Source organism: Cyrtonyx montezumae, unplaced genomic scaffold, assembly GCF_038088225.1.
Source record: "Cyrtonyx montezumae isolate F1298 unplaced genomic scaffold, pur_monq_1.0 scaffold_22, whole genome shotgun sequence".
NCBI classification, from domain to species: Eukaryota; Metazoa; Chordata; class Aves; order Galliformes; family Odontophoridae; genus Cyrtonyx; species Cyrtonyx montezumae.
Window position 1 is genome coordinate 2494675 of NW_027071959.1, and position 17763 is coordinate 2512437.

At 60.9% G+C, this 17763-nt stretch overlaps 2 protein-coding genes across 4 annotated transcripts; both read left to right on the forward strand.

The window, feature by feature from the left end:
• The first annotated feature begins 391 nt into the window (after positions 1–391).
• HINFP (histone H4 transcription factor) lies at positions 392–4514 on the forward strand. Of its 3 annotated transcripts, XM_065738456.1 has the most exons (10): positions 394–554; positions 696–922; positions 1057–1168; positions 1310–1462; positions 2331–2408; positions 2481–2601; positions 2694–2832; positions 3111–3235; positions 3846–3988; positions 4139–4514. In XM_065738456.1, exons 1-10 carry the CDS (start codon positions 473–475, stop codon positions 4366–4368), a joined length of 1410 nt encoding a protein of 469 aa, XP_065594528.1. In that variant the 5' UTR covers positions 394–472; the 3' UTR covers positions 4369–4514. The 3 variants fall into 3 exon arrangements, with proteins under 3 accessions (XP_065594526.1, XP_065594528.1, XP_065594527.1); XM_065738454.1 differs by having other exon boundaries at positions 392–554; positions 3846–4514; XM_065738455.1 differs by having other exon boundaries at positions 410–554; positions 719–922; positions 3846–4514.
• A 4827-nt stretch (positions 4515–9341) lies between these two features.
• On the forward strand, positions 9342–16141 carry ABCG4 (ATP binding cassette subfamily G member 4). The gene is made up of 15 exons (XM_065738327.1): positions 9342–9503; positions 9754–9991; positions 11669–11786; positions 11862–11994; positions 12157–12207; positions 12375–12520; positions 12749–12872; positions 13060–13174; positions 13391–13530; positions 13612–13710; positions 13843–14011; positions 14436–14536; positions 14683–14841; positions 14938–15056; positions 15136–16141. Exons 2-15 carry the CDS (start codon positions 9763–9765, stop codon positions 15359–15361), a joined length of 1929 nt encoding a protein of 642 aa, XP_065594399.1. The 5' UTR covers positions 9342–9503; positions 9754–9762; the 3' UTR covers positions 15362–16141.
• Positions 16142–17763: the final 1622 nt, after the last annotated feature.

The following is a 17763-nucleotide window of genomic DNA, read 5'->3' on the forward strand; positions in this document are numbered from 1 at the left end:
CCGTGCGCGGAGCCTGGCTGCGAGGGCAGGAGGTTGCCAAGCCCCAGCGTACCCCACCCGGTCCCACCGCCGCCCCAAAGGACGGCGCTCACGATCCCGCTCCCGGGGGCAGAAACGTGCCCGGAACCTTTGTGCTCCTCCTCTGCGCCGGCGGACGCGCTAATGGTTTCCTGCGCGCTGATTGGTCGACAGTCAGAGCGGACGGCTGCTATTGGCTGAGCGGGCTGCGGTCCTGTAGCTTCCGGTTCCCCCACTGCGCGGCTCTTCCGGTCCGTCCCGGCTGTGCCCGCAGCCGCGTTCCGGTGCGCGGATCCCGGCGATCTCTGTGCGAACCGCCCCGGGCCGGCTGGGGGCGACGGGACGCTGAGGAGACGCCCCGACCGCTCCGGCAATGCCGCCCGTGAAGGCCGGCGGGAAGGAGGCCCTGGTGCTGCAGTGCGAGTGGGAGGCGTGCGGCTTCGTGGCCTCAGCCATGGAGGAGTTCTGCGGACATGTGGCCCAGCACCTGCGGCTGCACCTGCCCGGCGAGCAGCGGGACGAGCTGGACCCGCTCGGTAAGGAGCGTCCGTTGTCTGGGGGTGGGACTACCCTGGGGAGAGCGGCCCTGCCTGCTGCAGGGCTCGGATCCTGTGGCGTTATTTGCAGTGTTTGCCTCGGATCCTCTACGGTCTGCGTGTGTCCTGTGTGCGTTGCAGAGGAGTACACGTGTCTGTGGCAGGAATGCGGCTTCTGTTCCCCGGAGAGCCCTGCCGACCTCATCCGCCACGTCTACTTCCACTGCTACCACACCAAGCTGAAGCAGTGGGGGCTGCGGGCCCTGCGGGGCCAGTCGGAGGTGAGCCACTGCCAGCTGGACTTCCAGAGCCGCAACATCATCCCCGAGATCCAGGAGAACTTTCAGTGCCTGTGGGAATACTGTGAGGTGAGAACAGGGACCTAGTTCTGCTTTCCCAAGTGTTGTCTGTAACACAAGGGGAGCTGCTTTTGCCCTGCCTGTCGTGCTCTGGCACGTGCTGACCTATTCACTCTGTTCTGTCTGTCCCTCCTCCCCGTCAGAGATCATTTGATAATCCCGAGTGGTTCTATCGACACGTGGAGGATCACAGCTTCTGCTCGGAGTACAAGGCAGCTGGGAAGGAGAACTACGTGGTCCTTTGTGGCTGGAAAGGTATTGGGTGCATGCAGGGTATCTGCAACAACCGTTGCCTGGGTCTGTGCGAGCAGCCTGCCACGCAGTGAGGCCACAGATGCTTGGCCTGCTGAGCCCCTGAGCAGGGGATCTGAATGGCATTCTGTTGTTCCTGTTCAGACTGTGACTGCACCTTCAAAGGGCGCTGCAAGCTGCGGGAGCACCTGCGCAGCCACACGCAGGAGAAGGTGGTGGCCTGCCCTACCTGTGGGGGGATGTTTGCCAACAACACCAAGTTCTTTGACCACATCCGCCGTCAGACTGCGCTGGACCGTAAGCCCCTCAGGGCAGGGGAGGGATGTTTGGGAGCAGTCTCCTGGTGGGGCTGTTTCATTTTGCTAGAGCTGCCTGTGGTCTGTGAGTGAAAGGGTCAGGCTTGGGAGTGCTTTGGAACAGCCTGGCTTCTCAGATGGACAGGAGCTATGGTGCTGATGAACCTGAGAAAGGTCTTCTTGAGGAGAGTTGGAACCTGAACCCTCTGCTGTATCTGGAGTGGCTCCATCTGCAGGGACCCAGGACTGAAGTGGAGGGCAGCAGCTCTGGGGTTTGCATGTTGTGTTCCTTTGTGCTAAGACTGTAATGTGCATGATGGTTGTATGGGTTATTAGTGATAGGACAAAGGGGAATGCTTTTCAACTAAGACAGGGAAGGTTTAGGTTGGATGTTAGGAGGAAGTTTTTCACTTGGAGGGTGGTGACACGCTGGAACAGGTTGCCCAGAGAGGCTGTGATGCCCCAGCCCTGGAGGCACTCAAGGCAAGGTGGATGTGGCTCTGGGTGGTTGTTGACCCTGCTCACGGCAGGGGGTTGAAACTGGGTCATCTTTGAGGTCCTTTCAACCCAGGCCATTCTGATTCTATGATTGTTGCTCTATAGATCCCACACTGACAGCGAAAAGTGGTTGCACAAGCAGAAGGCAGAGTTGTCCTTGCAAATTGTGCTCTTGTTTTCTGGGTTTTTTTTTGGCTTGATTGTTTCTTTTAGCTCTGTATTTTGTATCTTCTATCCCTGACTGGAGGGGAAGGTTCCTAGCTGCACCGTAACTACATCTTTTTCTCATTTGTTGCTCTTTGTGTTCTACTCTCTCCTTTGATCCTGTTCTCACTGCTCCCTCCCCTCTCTCCCTGGTGCCATTACTGCAGAGCAGAGGTTTCAGTGCTCTCACTGTTCCAAGAGGTTCGCCACAGAGAGGCTGCTCCGAGACCACATGAGGAACCACGGTGAGTGAAGGCCCATTGTCCCAGCTGAGGCTTTGAAGTCTGTGATGTTTTCCCCCCACCTTTTCCCTGCAGTGAACCATTATAAGTGCCCTCTGTGTGACATGACCTGCCCGCTGCCCTCCTCCCTGCGCAATCACATCCGCTTCCGGCACAGCGAGGAACGGCCGTTCAAATGTGACTACTGTGACTACAGGTGAGGAACAGTGCTTTCTGTCTCCCTTTACTGTTGTCAGAGAAGCACGTTGTGTGGTGCACAGTATTCAGCTTTCACCTATTTCCTCTTAGGTGCAAGAATCTCATTGACTTGAGGAAACATCTGGATACGCACAGCAAGGAGCCAGCGTATCGCTGCGAGTTTGAGGCCTGCAGCTTCACTGCACGTTCCCTCTGCTCCATCAAACTGCACTACAGGAAAGTCCACGAGGTAGGAAGGAAGCTGGAGGAGTGTAATCTCTTTTGATGAGGCTGGGAAGCTCTAAAGGCAGCATGGTCTGCAGAAGCATGAGGAAAAAAGTCATGTGAAGAGCCCCAGACTGACCAGGGCTGTAGAAACGTGGGCTCAGATTGCGTTCCATTCTTCTTGCTGCAATGGCAGCTCGTGTCAGTCTTGGGAGCCCAGTCCTTTCCTCTGTGTACATGCACAAGTAGCAGCCCTTCTGGTCAGGCTTGCAGGGTGTTCATATCCCTCTCTCTGCCTTTCAGGGTGACACAGAGCCCCGCTACAAGTGCCATGTCTGTGACAAGAGCTTCACACGTGGAAACAACCTCACTGTCCACCTCAGGAAGAAACACCAGTTCAAATGGCCCTCGGGACATCCTCGCTTCAGGTACTGCTCATCCTTAGCTCCTCACACCCTCTTGTGCAGCAGGTGGAGCCACATCCTGCTTCTGATGGAGCCAGCAGAAGCCTGCCAGTGTTTGGGCCCTGGTGTTTGCCTCCAGCATGCTCAAGGCTCAGCTCCCAGTGGCTGGAAAGCACTTGGCAGGAACCTTTTGATGGGATCTGACACAGCTCCAGCAGTGGGTCAGAGATGAGGCAGTGGTGCCTTTGCAGCTGCAGCTTACAATACACCTCAGAGTTTGAAAGGGTCCGGGTGTCCCACCTAGAGAAAGCTGCTGCAGATCAGTCTCCTGACAGATGTCTTTCTACGTCATCTCTAGGAAATTCCCTGAGAGTTTCCAGAGCCTAAAAGCAGGGAGGGGAAGAGGGTGGATTTCAAATGCTTGTGGTGAAACAGGATGGGGAAAGGAGATGGAGTTAAAAGATGATAAAGGCTTGGCAGAATTCTCAGAAGCTGCTACGTGGGTGTGCTTTTCAGGGCTATGGACTCGGTTTTATTTTAAAGTGTCAAAGTTGGCCTTTGGAGCCCAGAATACAGTGCCCCTTCCTTGTCTGCTGCTTCAAGCTGTTGCCCTTCTCTTTGGGCCCGTGTTCAGGTACAAGGAACACGAGGATGGCTACATGAGGCTGCAGCTGGTGCGCTATGAGAGTGTGGAGCTGACAGAGCAGCTATTGAAGGATGGAGAGAAACAGGAGGAGGCACTGGGCGGCTCCACTGATGGTGTGGTGCTGTCTGAAGGTGAGGGCAACCTGCAGGGCATCGTTCTGGAGGCTCCAGCAGAGGCTCCCTCTGTGGAGAGCAACGTGTCCGAGCCACACGTGGCCCTGCTGCATCCTGCAGCCTGCTCTGCTGCCAGCCCTGAGCGAGCACAGCCCAGTGCTTTCTCAGGAGCAGCACCGTCCTTGGAGCAGGAGCCTGGCACCCCAGCCAACCCCATCATCCGTGTGGTGAACCGGACCAACGAGCACGGGGAGAGTGAGACTGTGTATTACATCATGGCCAGCACGCCCTCGGAGGAGCGGGCGGCAGCGGGCGGTGGGCTGGCTGTGGAGCTGGAGGAGAACGTCATGGACCGTCTGCAGAAGACAGCTGAAGAGCTGGGTATCCATATTGTGTGAGGTGCTCACCTGGAAACCTTGGGCTTCTGTGGGATGTGGTGCAGGGAGAGGTTGGGAAATGTGCAGGGGGAAAGGATCCAGCCTGTCTCCTCCAGCATGCAGCTGGCTGGCTCTTTCCTCTGCCTCCCCCGTAGCTTGTTCTCCATGGGATGATGGTCAGTCAGTGCTGTCAGAGGTGTTGGCACTGCTGTTCCCATTTCACTGCGCTGATCTGTGGGGGCAGAGGACTGCAGGGAGGTGCTGGCCCTTGCAGGGCTTCCTGCTTTTGTTCTTCCCTGAGTTTGCTCCCCACAATGGGGTTTGGGCTCCTATTTGTGCAGAATGTACTTCAGAGAGCCAAATAAAGGTCAGGCTGCCAGGCCAGCCAGCATCTGGTGTCTGCGTTCAGCCACGTTCCTGCCAGCTGAGGGACATAGTGGTGCCATGGTGAGACCGAGTTGCCTAGGGCCTGCAGCGTGGGGCAAGCACTGCAGAGCTGCCAGGATCTCTTGGCACATCCTGCGTGCTGCTGCTTGGTGCAGCTGCTGCTCCCTGCCTGGAGTGTGCAGTTCCACATCCCCAGTGGTGACACTGCAAGGCCAGGTTTAGTTTAGGCTCTTGCTTGCTGCTGTCCTGGCGTGGGTTTGTTTTTTTGCTGCCTCCTTCTGGCCATCAGTGTCAGCTGCCTACAGTGTTTGTTTTTTCAGTAGCCTGATCTTGAGAGCCGAGCCAGCTTCCCCTTTTGTACGTGATATGGACAGCATGAAGCTGGATTGGTCCTCCTGGCACGAGGAGGTGGTGTGCCCTGATGGAGGCAGGGAGCCAACCTGGCTGATCTGGGCCGGGCACTGACTTTTCCCCTCACTTCAGTGTTCAGCAAAAGCTGCTGGAATTCCAGGTTCATGGAGAAAATCACTTCACTCTAAACCCTTGGCCATCTGCTCACTTTCTAATTACAAGCACTGTGGGTGTGCCCTTGGCTGGGAGTGATGAGTGCAGCCCCTTGGGGCCTGTGCTCCGGTTGAGATGAGGAGCAGGGGGAAGTGGGGAGAGCCCTCTGCCCCGGATTGAGTAGGAAGGTCTGGGGCTACACAGGGGTGTAGAAGCAAGACGCCTTCCTTGGACCAGTGAGATGCATATGGAGCCAAACTGAATGGGCTGAGGTGGAGCAGGAGGCAGCTGGTTGTCCCAGCAGCTCTGATGGCATGCACTCTCAGAAAATGCTGCTTGCTCTGGTGAGACATCCCTGGGCTGCCAGCGTGCAGTGTGCCCAGGCCTTGCCCAGCCCTCAGCGCCTGCTCACTGTTGCTTTGGCTGAGCAGGGTTGCAGATACCTTCGAGAGAAGGAACTTATGCCAAGTTTGCATTCGCAGCACTTCCATCTTGGCTCTACCCTTCCAACACATGAGCTCTGCTGCCAAAGCCGTGGCTGCACCGCTGCTCTCGAGCTGCAGCATGCCTGAGCTACCCAAGTGTTGGTGGCTGGGAAGAGTTGTCCCTTTAAACACTGGGTCCAGAGAGGGTAATCTGCCAGGGATTATCTGATAGGGAGAGGATTGGCATCAAGAGGAGTGTCTCCTCCCACCTCCGGGCCCTGCAGCATGCCGTCCTGTATGTATGGAAAGCAAGTTCACTTTCTCCTGGGCAGTGTTTGGGGGCGAGGGGAGGAGAGCAGTGCTTGTGCTATGGGGCTGGGCCTCATCTTCCTCACCGTGCTGGCCACGCTGGTCTCCTGTGAGCACCCAGAAGGTAACGATGTGTGGGAGAAGGGTTGCTTACATGGTGCCCTAGGGCTGCTGACACAGCAAGGAGTAAGCCCCTGTGCTGAAGCTTGGTGCTGGAGGAGGGCTGCGAGCGGGAGCGCTCCTTGCTGCAGCAGGGCTCATGGTTGGGCTGTGCTGAGCCCTCGGGCAGCACCTACAGCAGGGCTCAGGGCTGAGGAGCTGCTGGAAGTGGTGGTCCTCAGCCCCCAGCCCCGCTCTGCCTTGCTCCCATGGCACCAGGAGACCTGGACACCTACTGGTCCGGCACTGCACCCATCTGCGTGGGGGGCTGCAAGGGGAAGCACAAGGAGCTGAAGAGGAGCCAGTGCGGGAATGGCAGCTGCTGCTGGCTGGGCTACAAGTCCTTCTGCCGAGGTACGGCCACCGCAGGGATGGGGAGGGGGGGAGGGGGGACACCTCCCCACGTCCCTATCCACACGTGACCCTCCGCGCCCACGGGAGCCTCCCCATCCCCAGTGAACTGCGGGCGGCCCGAGGCGGACTTCAACTCGGTGGTGTACGGCAATGACTGGTGGGTGGGCTCCGTGGTGCGCTACAGCTGCCGGCCCGGCTTCGTGCTGCTGGGGGACCCGGCCAGTGCCTGCCAGCCCGACGGCCGCTGGACGCCCAAACCCACCTGCCTCCGTGAGTACCACGGGACGGGACGGGTGCTGCAGTTCCAGCAGCCCACTGCGGGGGGGGGGGCTTGCTCCTCCAGCCCTGCTCTTGCAGGGATCTGCTTGCGAGGCCGGATCGAGATCAGCGAGCGGGACATCAGCGGAAAATGCTCATCGTCCTGCAGCGCGCAGAGCCGCGTGGGAGCCTCCCCGCACCGCGGCTGCATCAAGATCTCCGCCTGCAGCTCCAAGCGCTCGGGCTGGGCGCGCTGGTTCCTGCGCTGCGACGTCTGCGAGTGCGACTGCCACGTGCCCTGCGGGGAGGCCCGGTAGCAGTGCCCACCTCTGGTGAGGGGCTGATGGGGTGGGGGTGGTCCCACAAGCTGCGGGCTGCCGAGCAGCTCAACGTCCCTGCTCTCCTTGCAGCTGCCTCCCTTCCGCGCTGGGGTCTGCATGCCACGCGTCTCCAGCGCTGGGCTCTTCCCTTCTGTCATCTCCATCCGTTCTGAAGCTGTCATCTGGGAGAGGAGGTCTGGGACTTGCTGCCTTCCTGCCCGGCCCCACGGCACGGCATGCAGGGAGCGCTGCGGGCGGCAGGAGCAGGCGGACGCACTGTGAGCTTGGGGACAGCGGTGTCTCAGCCGCTTTTCCTGGCTGCTCCCTGGAGAAGGCTCGCATCCTCTCCTAGCAGGGAGGCAGCGCCGTGCCTGTCCCTGCAGGCTCCTTCCTGCCCCTGTGTGCAGTCAGCAGGGCTGTCCTGCTGCTCCATCCGTGCAGGCAGGGTGCGGGGGCTGCTCCTCTCTGCAGCCTGCGTGAATTTGTGCTGAGATCCCCCCCACCCATCCTTTCCCCGGGGACATCTCTGGGGAGCTCATGCCTTGCAGCCAGGACAGGTGAGGAGGTGCAAGGGGATGTCCTAAGCACACAAGACCCCTCCTTGGTCCTGGGTTCCTTGGGATCCCATCCCTGAGCCCCTCCTCCTGCCCCATGTCCCCTGGTGTGGTCGCTGGGTGCTACCTGCTCCCCAGGGCCACCCTGGATCCTTCTGAAGCAGCGATGGAAGAGCCAAAATTGTTATCCCCTGGGGAGAAAGGGGGACAGGAGCGTGTGTAATGGGATCACCAGGGGAACAGACCCAGCGGCACCACCACCATCCGTAATTAAAAAAACTGTTTACAGGAAACGACACAAGTTTGCAGTTCTGCACAGAGGTTCTGCTGCCTGCTCCATCCCCAGAGCCCCACACAGGGAGGGCAGGGCCAGGACCGGCTCTCCCTGCCCCACGTGTGAGTGCCAGCACCTCTTCTGCTCCACCAGGCATGGGGTGGGGCTGACTCTGATGCTGCACCCCCTCCAGCACCCCCTACCCTCTCCTTTGTCTGAATCCCACCCCTCCAAAGGGACACATCCCTGTCCCAGCCCAAGTGTGGCTGTGGGAGGGGAAGGAATTCCTTAGCTCACCAGATGGGTATTTTAATTAATACCGTTGTTAGTGCCACTCATTTCCATATGTCTTTCATGTTTCAGTGCCTTGGTGGGTGAGAGGTGTGAGCGACAGCGAGGAGGGAGCCAGGCACAGTGCTGCACTGTGTGGGGACAGCACGCAGGGGGCAAGCTGAGGGGTTGGCCCCCTCCCACCAGCACCCTGGGGGTCTGCTGTGCCCCCTGGCTGTAGCTGAGCCCTGGGAGTGGGCTTTGGGGTGGGGGACAGCTGTGGTGAGCTGTGCCTGTGGTGTCAGTGGGGACAGAAGCACGGGGGCTGCCAAACTGCAAGCTTTGCAACCGGGAGATGCTCGGGGCCTTCTGCCTTACAGGCAGAGAAGTGTATGTGCGTTGGGGGGGTGGGGGGGGCGTGGAAGGAAATAGAGCCGGTTCCTTTAAGAGGGTTTTTCACCGCTTGGCAGCGCCAGTCCCACCGTCCCGACACGCAGCGGCAGCGGAGACAGCACCGGCGGTGGGGGCACGGATGGGCCCGGGGCACCGATACGGGCGCGGATAACGGCACGGAACCGACTCCCCCGCCCCTCATCTCCCACCCCACCCCACCGCCCGCCCCGGCCCCGCCCGGCCCAGCCCAGCCCAGCCCTGCCCTGCCCTATAGAGGGATGGGAAGCGCAGCCCGGCTGGGGACCCGCGGGGGCAGCTCTCGGCCCGGGGAGCGGCACTGAGCAGCGGTCGCCATCCGCTCTCCTCCCCCCACGATCCATCGGGGGCTGCGGCCGCTCGGCCCCACCGCGGGCATCGCCCCTTTGTCCGCAGGGGGGTGGGTGGGGTTGGGGGGGGGGGGGGAGCGGCTGCGGCACTGCGCGGAGCGGCGGAGGCTGCGGGGAGCGGAGCCCGAGCTCGTACAGGTGAGCGGGGGGGGGGTCCGAGGGGTTGGGGTGCGGGGGATGGAGGAGGAGGAGCGGCCACGGAGGAGATGCTCTCGGAGAGGGGGTGGGTTGGGTTGGGTTGGGTTGGGGAGCGGCTCAAGGAGTCAAGGTGAGCCCGAGGGCGGGCTGTGCCTCCCGCAGCCCCCCGATCCTGCTGGCCCTGTGCCCCATGGCTATGTGGGGGGGATGCTGGGATCACGCAGCCCTAGCTCGCCCCTTTTCTCCCCCAGGGCCGAGGCTGGCTTTATTCCAGCCCTGAAAGGGATCTGTCTGCGTCGGGGAGAGGGCTGGGAAGATCTCGGCGCAGCTCCTCGCGAGGCCATCCTCCCCTTCCAGGGGATTGTGTGTGTGCATTGCAGCTGCGGCGAGGAGCTGCCTGCAGCCTGCGGCTCAGCAAAATGTAGGTTAGCACAGCATTAGGACCCCGGCCCCGCAGGGGAGGGGGGAGGGGGGGGTGCTGAGCTCAGCAGGGCACGGCTCAGCCTCCTGTCCTCAGCTCAGTGAGGGACCCCTAGCCCCATCCTCATCTGTGATGCTGCAGAGGGACCGGGGTGCAGCGTGCTCCCCACCCCACCTGGCTCAGCATCCCCCCCCGGCACCGCAGAGCCCTCGTGCCAAGGACTGAGTGGGTCCATCCCTGCGTGTTCCCTACAGAGCAGCACGATGGCAGAGAAAGGCATGGATCCTGCGTGTGTCTCCATCGCCCTGGAGGACACGGTGTGCCACACCAGCCCCCCGGACGCCCCTCTCCTCACCACCCACTTGAAGAAGGTGGAGAACCACATCACAGAGGCCCAGAGGTTTTCCCACCTCCCGAAACGCTCGGCTGTCAACATCGAGTTCATTGACCTGTCCTACTCCGTGCGCGAGGGATCCTGGTGGAGGAAGAGAGGTAGGAGCTGCCTGTGGGGCTGGGCACCCCCAGGGCTGCCGTGTCTCCCTATGGTCTCCCCCCATCTCCCCGGGTCTGCCCCTCCTTGCTGAAGCACGTAGCTGTGTCTCAGCTCTGCAGGACTTTGCCTGAGTGCACAGCAGTGGGAAATGCCAGAGCTGCTCACCCTGCTGTCCCCCGTGGCCACCCACCCCTGCGATCCCCTAAACCAGATCCTATCCCAGGGGTCGTCTGGGGCAGAGAGGGCCGTTGCTGGGCCCGGGGCTGATAAGATGGATGGGTTTTCTCAGCGATGCTGTGCTGGCTGTAGGAGGCCCCAGGGGGGGGCCGGTGAGCAGGAGCTGCTGGGCTTGCAGGGGGTTTCCTCTTTGGCAGCTCCCTGGGTGCGACTGCGGCCGACAGCTCGGGGAGGGGAGGCAGATGGCAGCTGGTGGGTGGTAGTCAGCTTTAATTAGCTCTGTTAGTTAACGGGATGCCAATCAGGTTGGCCCTTTGAGGTGGAATGGGGGGGCTGATGTGAGGAAGGTGAGGGCAGGCAGGGCTGAGTGGGGTCCTGGGGTGAGCTGGCTGAGGGTGCACCCCTAGCCAGGCTTTGGGGAAACTGAGGCACTGATGGACAGCAGGACCAGTCCCAAGCCCCCACAGTGAGCTCTGCCTTCTTAGATGCTGGGAAACAAAAGATGGAGGTTGGAGCCAGGGCTGCCTGGAGCATTGTGTGTCGGGGACAGACCTGGGACACCTGGAGCAGAGGGATGCTAGGACCGTGGGGAGGCACAGGGAGGATCCTCTTCTCCCCTGGACCGTGCACAGGAGCTGACGGGGGAGCTCTGAGTGCCCGTGGGCAGGATCCGGCCGCGTTGCCGTGCTGCTGAAGCAGGAGGTTACTGGCAGTCAATGAACGCGAGTAACCGCTGCGCAAGCTGCAGTGGCACCGACGTGAGCAGCATGCGCTGCCGGGGCCGTGCGCGGAGCTCACCCTGCTGCCGTCACACACAGCATCCTGCTCGCTCCTCCCAGCCCCCCCGTGCCCCTCTCCCAGGGGGTGTCTGATCCCGAGGGGTGAGGCTGGAGCACAGGAAGGTCGCAGTGCCGGACCCCTGCCCTGGAGAAGGGCCTCCCCCCACCTCGTGTTTCTTTCACTGCCTCAATCCCGAGGCTTGCCCCAGTTTGTGGGTATGGGATGGATGGGGCAAAGGGGTGCATTTCTAGCAAGGAGATGGTCTGTGGTACCCCAGAAACCGCAGTGCCCCGGGCAGGGCTGCGTTTCTGGGCAGTTTCTGACAGCCTGAGGCTGTGCCTGTTCCGTGCTCCCGACACATTGCGTTCCTGCTGCCAGAAAATGCTAATCAGCTGCCTTTAGAGCAGAGATAATTCCAGGTCTGATTAGCGGTGGCTGCTGCCGGGCGTCACGGCATGAATGCCAATGAAGGCAGCAGCCACGCATCCTGCGGGCATGGGGACACGGCTGCCCCATGGCACTCTGCTCCTCACTGCCTGGGGACGGGGGCAGTGCCACAGCCTGGCGGCCTTCCTCACACCGTGTCTTTCTGATCTTGGCTGTGTTGGTAATGGGGACTGTGCTGCCGCGATGGCCACAACAGTGCTGCTGGAGACGGTGCCCGGACACAGCACGTGGTGGTCCCAGTGCGATCCCGCTGTGCTGCCCTCTCCCTCCAGGATACAAGACCCTCCTCAAATGCCTGTCGGGGAAGTTCTGCCAGCGAGAGCTCATCGGGATCATGGGGCCATCGGGGGCCGGCAAGTCCACACTGATGAACATCCTGGCTGGCTACAGGTGGGGCTGGAGGAGGTCGGTGGGGCTGGGGGGGAGCAGGGCTGGGGGCTGTGTTATATCCTCTCTGTCCTGCAGGGAGACGGGCATGAAGGGCCAGATCCTGGTGAACGGGCGGCCGCGGGACCTGCGCACCTTTCGCAAGATGTCCTGTTACATCATGCAGGACGACATGCTGCTGCCACACCTCACCGTGCTGGAGGCCATGATGGTGAGCGGGGCTGTGGGGCCGGATCCTGGGGTGGGAGCCTCCCAGGGGCTGTGGGATATGGAGATGAAGTCCTGCCCTTGCATCACGCGGCCTGGGATGGGTGCAGTAGCTCAGCGCCCTACATATGACATTCCCATCTCCCTGCTCGCTTTCTCCCTGCAGGTCTCTGCTAACCTGAAGCTGAGTGAGAAGCAGGAGGTGAAGAAGGAGCTGGTAAGTGAAGAGGAACGTGAGCTCAAGGCCCCTCATCTTACCCCAGGGTGGGAGCAGTGGGGAAGGCAGTGCACCACGGACCCTCAGTGATGGGGACATGGGAGGAGGTGGTGGGGAAAGGGTGAGGGTCTGTGAGAGCTCATGGTGAATGAGGCTCCATTTCTCAGGTCAATGAGATCCTGACAGCCCTGGGGCTGCTGGAGTGCTCCTACACCCGCACCATCTCGCTGTCGGGTGGGCAGCGTAAGCGCCTGGCCATCGCCCTGGAGCTGGTGAACAATCCTCCAGTCATGTTCTTTGATGAGCCCACCAGGTGAGACTGCAGGACTTGGGGACATCAGGGAGCCCTCTGGATCTGAGAGGGGAGGTGGGACACCAAGGGGACTGGAGGACAACAGGGCTGGGGCTGCAAGGGGATGTTCTTCCGCGGGCGGAAGGAGGGTTCCCACGTGGTGACAGATGTCTGGGGGATGTCCTTCTCCCTTTCTCAACTCTCTCCTTCTCTCTTTGCCATCTCTTTCTCCTCTGCCCCATCCTGCAGTGGTCTGGACAGTGCCTCCTGCTTCCAGGTTGTCTCCTTGATGCGCTCCCTGGCTCAGGGAGGCCGCACCATCATCTGCACCATCCACCAGCCCAGCGCCAAGCTCTTTGAGATGTTTGACAAGGTTTGGGCTGGGACACGGGGCTCTCTGTGGGGGGATGTCTTTCTGACCATGCAGAGAGGCCGTGGGAGGGGTGGGTGCAGGCTTCTCACCTGGGCTCGTGTGGCTTGTAGCCCTGACAATGGGATCTGGAGCTGGCAGTGGTGCTCTGGCTGCTCTGCCCTTGCCCTATGACTGATTTCTCTTACAGCTCTACATCCTTAGCCAGGGCCAGTGCATCTTCAAAGGCGTTGTGACCAACCTCATCCCATACCTGAAGGGCCTTGGGCTCCATTGCCCCACGTACCACAACCCCGCTGACTTCAGTGAGTGGCCCCTCCTCAGCTCAGCAGCACTGGGGGGGGGGGGAGGGTGGTGAGGTCCAAACCCATGTCCCCACACTGGACGCTGTGCTGTGGGCGGTGTGGCACTGTGGGGTGGGGGCTGAGCTGGGCTCCCACCCCCTGACCATGGGGATCTGGCTGACCTGAGCAATGGTGAGGAGCTGGCTCAGTGCTCCTCTTGGCTCTTGTGCTCTGCAGTTATCGAGGTGGCCTCAGGAGAGTATGGGGACCTCAACCCCGTCCTGTTCCGTGCTGTGCAGAACGGCATGTGCACCATGGCAGAGAAGAAGAGCAGCCCTGACAAGGCGGATTCATCATGCCCAGCCCACTGTGTGACTGTGAGAGCCCGAGAGGGGACACCACGTGGGAGGCAATCCCTCACCCCCACCCACATTTCTGACTCGAGCATCCCTTTGCAGGACGTGGACCACATTGAGAGCCACACATTCGCCACCAGTACCTCCACCCAGTTCTGCATCCTCTTCAAGAGAACCTTCATCTGCATCCTGAGGGACACGGTGAGGGCTGGGCCAACACCAAAGGGATGGGAGATATTCGCTGTGGGGGCAAGCAGGGCTGAGTGGGGCTCGTTCTTTGGGACGCTCAAGGGACGTGGTCCTGCATCACTGATCCCCTCTGCCCACCCTTAGGTGCTGACCCACCTGCGCTTCATGTCCCACATCTGCATCGGGGTGCTGATCGGGCTGCTCTACCTGCACATCGGCAACGATGCCGGCAAAGTCTTCAACAACACTGGCTTCCTCTTCTTCTCCATGCTCTTCCTCATGTTCGCTGCTCTGATGCCCACCATCCTCACCTGTAAGGAGCCCCTCACCCCACTGCTCCCACCCCTGGGGGGGTGGGGAAGAGGGGGGACTGTGCCTGTGGGAGGGGTCTGCTGGAGGCTGTATGGTGGAGACAGCTGAGTTGGTCCAAAGTGGGAAAATAGGGCTGGAAAAGAGTCCAAAGAGAAGGGTGGAAGCGTTTGCATCACCTGGGGTTTATTTCCACAGTTGCTGTTTGTTTACTGGATGGCTCTGGAATTTTCTTATTTATTTATTTTGCTGAGAAACTGTCTGTGCAGCTGCTTCAGGTCTCCCTTTCACTTCCTCAAAAAGTCTGAGTGAATCCCCCTGGTTGAGCTGACTTGTCCGTGCGAAGGTTCCCCTCTCGGTTTCTGTCCCTGTCACCACGGGCAGGAGGCTGCAGGGGCACTGCTGACTCCTTCCTTGCCTCCCCACAGTCCCCCAGGAGATGTCTGTATTCCTGCGAGAGCACCTGAACTACTGGTACAGCCTGAAAGCATATTACCTGGCCAAGACCATGGCGGATGTGCCCTTCCAGGTGAGCTTTTGTGGCACGGCCCCTTTGGCACAGCCAATTCCCGATGCCCTGGGGTGGGCTCCTTGCACCCTCCACCCACGAGGGGAGGTCTTTGGGATCAGGGGCAGCCACGGGTCCAGCATTTAACTCTGCTCACCCTTCTCCAGGTGATCTGCCCCATTGCCTACTGCAGCATCGTGTACTGGATGACGGGCCAGCCACCCGAGGCCACACGCTTCCTCCTCTTCTCTGCCCTGGCCACCGCCACTGCTCTGGTGGCCCAGTCCCTTGGGCTTCTCATTGGAGCTGCTTCCACCTCCCTGCAGGTCAGGCTTTGCCTGTGGTGTGGACGTGGGGGTCCCAGAGAACCTTAGGTGGGGAGTGCCATGGGGATGTGGCACCCAACGGCCTCTGCTCCGTAGGTGGCCACCTTTGTGGGACCTGTCACTGCCATCCCTGTCCTGCTCTTCTCGGGCTTCTTTGTCAGCTTCAAGACCATCCCCACATACCTGCAGTGGAGCTCCTATGTCTCCTATGTAAGGTGGGACCGCACGCTCTGTCCGTGGGGTGGGAGTGGGGTCGCGTGGCACGCGCGGTGACCGCACTGTGCTTTGCCCTAGGTATGGTTTTGAAGGCGTCATCCTCACCATCTACGCCATGGAGCGCGAGGACCTGGAGTGCCTCGAGGACTTCTGCCCTTTCCAAAAACCCATCAAGATCCTGCAGGAGCTGGACGTGGAGGAGGCCAAGCTCTACCTGGACTTCCTCATCCTGGGCATCTTCTTCATCATCCTGCGGCTCCTGGCGTACCTGGTGCTCAGGTACAAGGTCAAGTCGGAGAGATAAAGAGGCCGTGGGGCCCCGGAGCTGCTCCTGGGCCTCAGCTGCTGCACATGGGACAGCAGCCACGGACCGTGTCGGTAGGTGCCAGCCAGGCCTGGCTCAGTCGAGAAGGGTTTTGAGACATCTCGGAACTGTTTTAACCTTTCCACGCACTCTTCATCGCAAACGTTTTGTACAGCCCCAACGCGTGTCCCCCGCTTCTGCCTCACCCCACGGAGCTGGGTCCCTCTGCTCACCCTGCCTGCCCGTGGGCGACACCAGGAACGGTGCCACGGAGGCAGAGTGGGGCCATGGGGAGCTCCGGGCAGGAGAAGGAGGGGTGCTGGGGGTCTGAGCCGCGTGGGGACACGCACGGAGCCGTCGCGTAGAGGAGAGCCTGAAGCCACCGTAGAGCAAGTTGCACAAGGCTTCTGTTTTCTGCTGCTGCAGCCACAGATTGCTGCCTCCCCTTTTTCCTTCTGCCTCCATCCTCCCTTTACTCATTTTTTTTAAGTATTATTTCTCTTTTTATTTCTTTTTCCTCCTTTTTAACTCCGTTTGCCCCGCTGCTTTCAGTCTGCATGGAGAGGAATGGGGGCAGCGTGCAGAGGGTTCAGGGCTCTCTTGTGCTGCTGCTCAGTGCCATCCTCAGAGATATGACCTCTGCTACGTGGGGCCACAGCAGTGCCCGTGGGAGTGGGACAGTGCCCTCGGTGTCACATTCAGTCTTTGGGATCTGAGCCAAGAGGATAAAAGTGATCAACACAAAGACAGTCTCATCAAACCCCTGTGCTGTCGCTGGAGCTCTGCTGGCCCCGGGCCCTTCCCTAGTTCCCTTTCCCCAGTACAAACTCGCAGGATGGGGATGACCCTCGCTCAGTTCTGGCCGTGTGCTGCCTGCAGGAGGGGATGAAGACTGGGAGCACCCACCCATTGCAGTGGGACCGATGGTGAGAGCGTGGATAAGTGGGTCCAGCAGCGCCGGAGCTGAAAGGCAGCTGAGATCCAGGAGCAGTTGGTTTGCACTGATCCACCCTGATGCTGGGACTGGTACCAGGAGAAAGCACTTTCTGGCGGTGCCTCCAAAACTCTGCACCCCTCAGGGCATTTCAGCACCTCGTTGGCTTCTCTAAGGAGTGCAGCTGGTGGGGACAGCACGTTAACGTTGTGAGGCCGCGTGGGTGCTGCCGGAGCCCGCTGCTGGTGAGCGTGGAGTGGCAGGGGATTGGACTGAAGGGCGGAGGACACGTTGCAGCAACATCCTCTGGGCTCTTCATCACTTCTTCTGCTTTGCCGGGACTGCTCTGCATCGCAGGGTCTGAATGGAGGGCAGAGATGGCAGCACTGCTGCAGAGGGGCTGGGTTTCCCCTACACGGATGTGAGGAGCTCGTGCACGGAGGCTCTGGCAGCAGGATGTGCCCTGCTGAGCTTTGGGGTTTCCCCACGGATCTCGGCTGCCCCCCACCCAATCCCCCCTTTGCTCACGGATCCACCTTCACTATCCCTGCAATGTCCCCTGGGGACAGGGGGAGCAGTGCCCCCACCCGCCGTGCCACCAGGGGAGGGCGGAGCTGCTGGCTGTCCCCCACCTCACATGTGTGGGGCCGCTTCAGTGCCCCACTTCTGCCCTGCTCTTGGATCGCAGCGTGAGCTCGAGGGAGAACCGTGCTGTGAATTTTGCGAGGATGCACTTTAAGGGAGTGGGGCTCTGGGTGCTCCTGGCTGCAGGAACCCCTCCAGGGAACGCGTGTGGATAATCACGAGGAGTGTGATGGAGGAGAGCAGGCTTCTCCCCCTCCACCTCCTCTCCCTTCCCGCCCCCTCCTCTCCCCCGCAATGCATTAGGATGAGGTTTTGGGCTGTGGCTGCGGATCTCTGCGAGCTCCGGGTGAACCTCAGCCCCAAAGGCTCAGCTGGGGCGGGTGCTGCGTCCCCCCTCCCCCAACCCCCACCGTGTGCTGCGCACAGGGACGCAGCCTTCCCCCCTCCACGCATGTCCGTGTCTGTCACGTTCACGAGAGAATCAAACGCATCCTCACCCGCTGGGCTTTGCTGGAGGGGGCAGTGGGGCAGCACGGGGGGGGATGGGGGGTGGGGTAGCGGAGCTGCCTGCGGGGTCTCACCCACCCCAACCAGGCAGTAAAGCAGTGTTTCATTCCCGCTGCGGGCGGACACCGCCCGTCCTGTCCTGCCTGGGGGGGGGGAGGGGGTCCTGCTGCCTCCCTGCCCCCCCCATCACGGTGCTGTGCTGGGGTACACGCGTGGGTCGGGATGAGCAGTTTACCATAATAACGCGTGCGAGGGCTTTGCCGGGGGGGGGGGGGGGGGAGGGGAAGGGAAGGGGGGTGTCCCGCGGCCTCGCAATGGGGATGCAGCGCTGCCCTGCGGGGCTACGGCCGTGCCGGGATGGGGGGGGGGGCCGCGA

What these genes read in the sequence shown, in the direction of transcription:
- HINFP (XM_065738454.1), top strand. Translation starts at nt 392, where the DNA reads ATGCCGCCCGTGAAGGCCGGCGGGAAGGAGGCCCTGGTGCTGCAGTGC. An exon ending in TGTGACTACTGTGACTACAG is followed by an intron (nt 2,602 to 2,693) that starts GTGAGGAACAGT and finishes ATTTCCTCTTAG; the next exon opens with GTGCAAGAATCTCATTGACT. An exon ending in TCGGGACATCCTCGCTTCAG is followed by an intron (nt 3,236 to 3,845) that starts GTACTGCTCATC and finishes GCCCGTGTTCAG; the next exon opens with GTACAAGGAACACGAGGATG.
- ABCG4 (XM_065738327.1), top strand. Translation starts at nt 9,763, where the DNA reads ATGGCAGAGAAAGGCATGGATCCTGCGTGTGTCTCCATCGCCCTGGAG. An exon ending in AGGAGGTGAAGAAGGAGCTG is followed by an intron (nt 12,208 to 12,374) that starts GTAAGTGAAGAG and finishes TCCATTTCTCAG; the next exon opens with GTCAATGAGATCCTGACAGC. An exon ending in TCCTATGTCTCCTATGTAAG is followed by an intron (nt 15,057 to 15,135) that starts GTGGGACCGCAC and finishes GCTTTGCCCTAG; the next exon opens with GTATGGTTTTGAAGGCGTCA.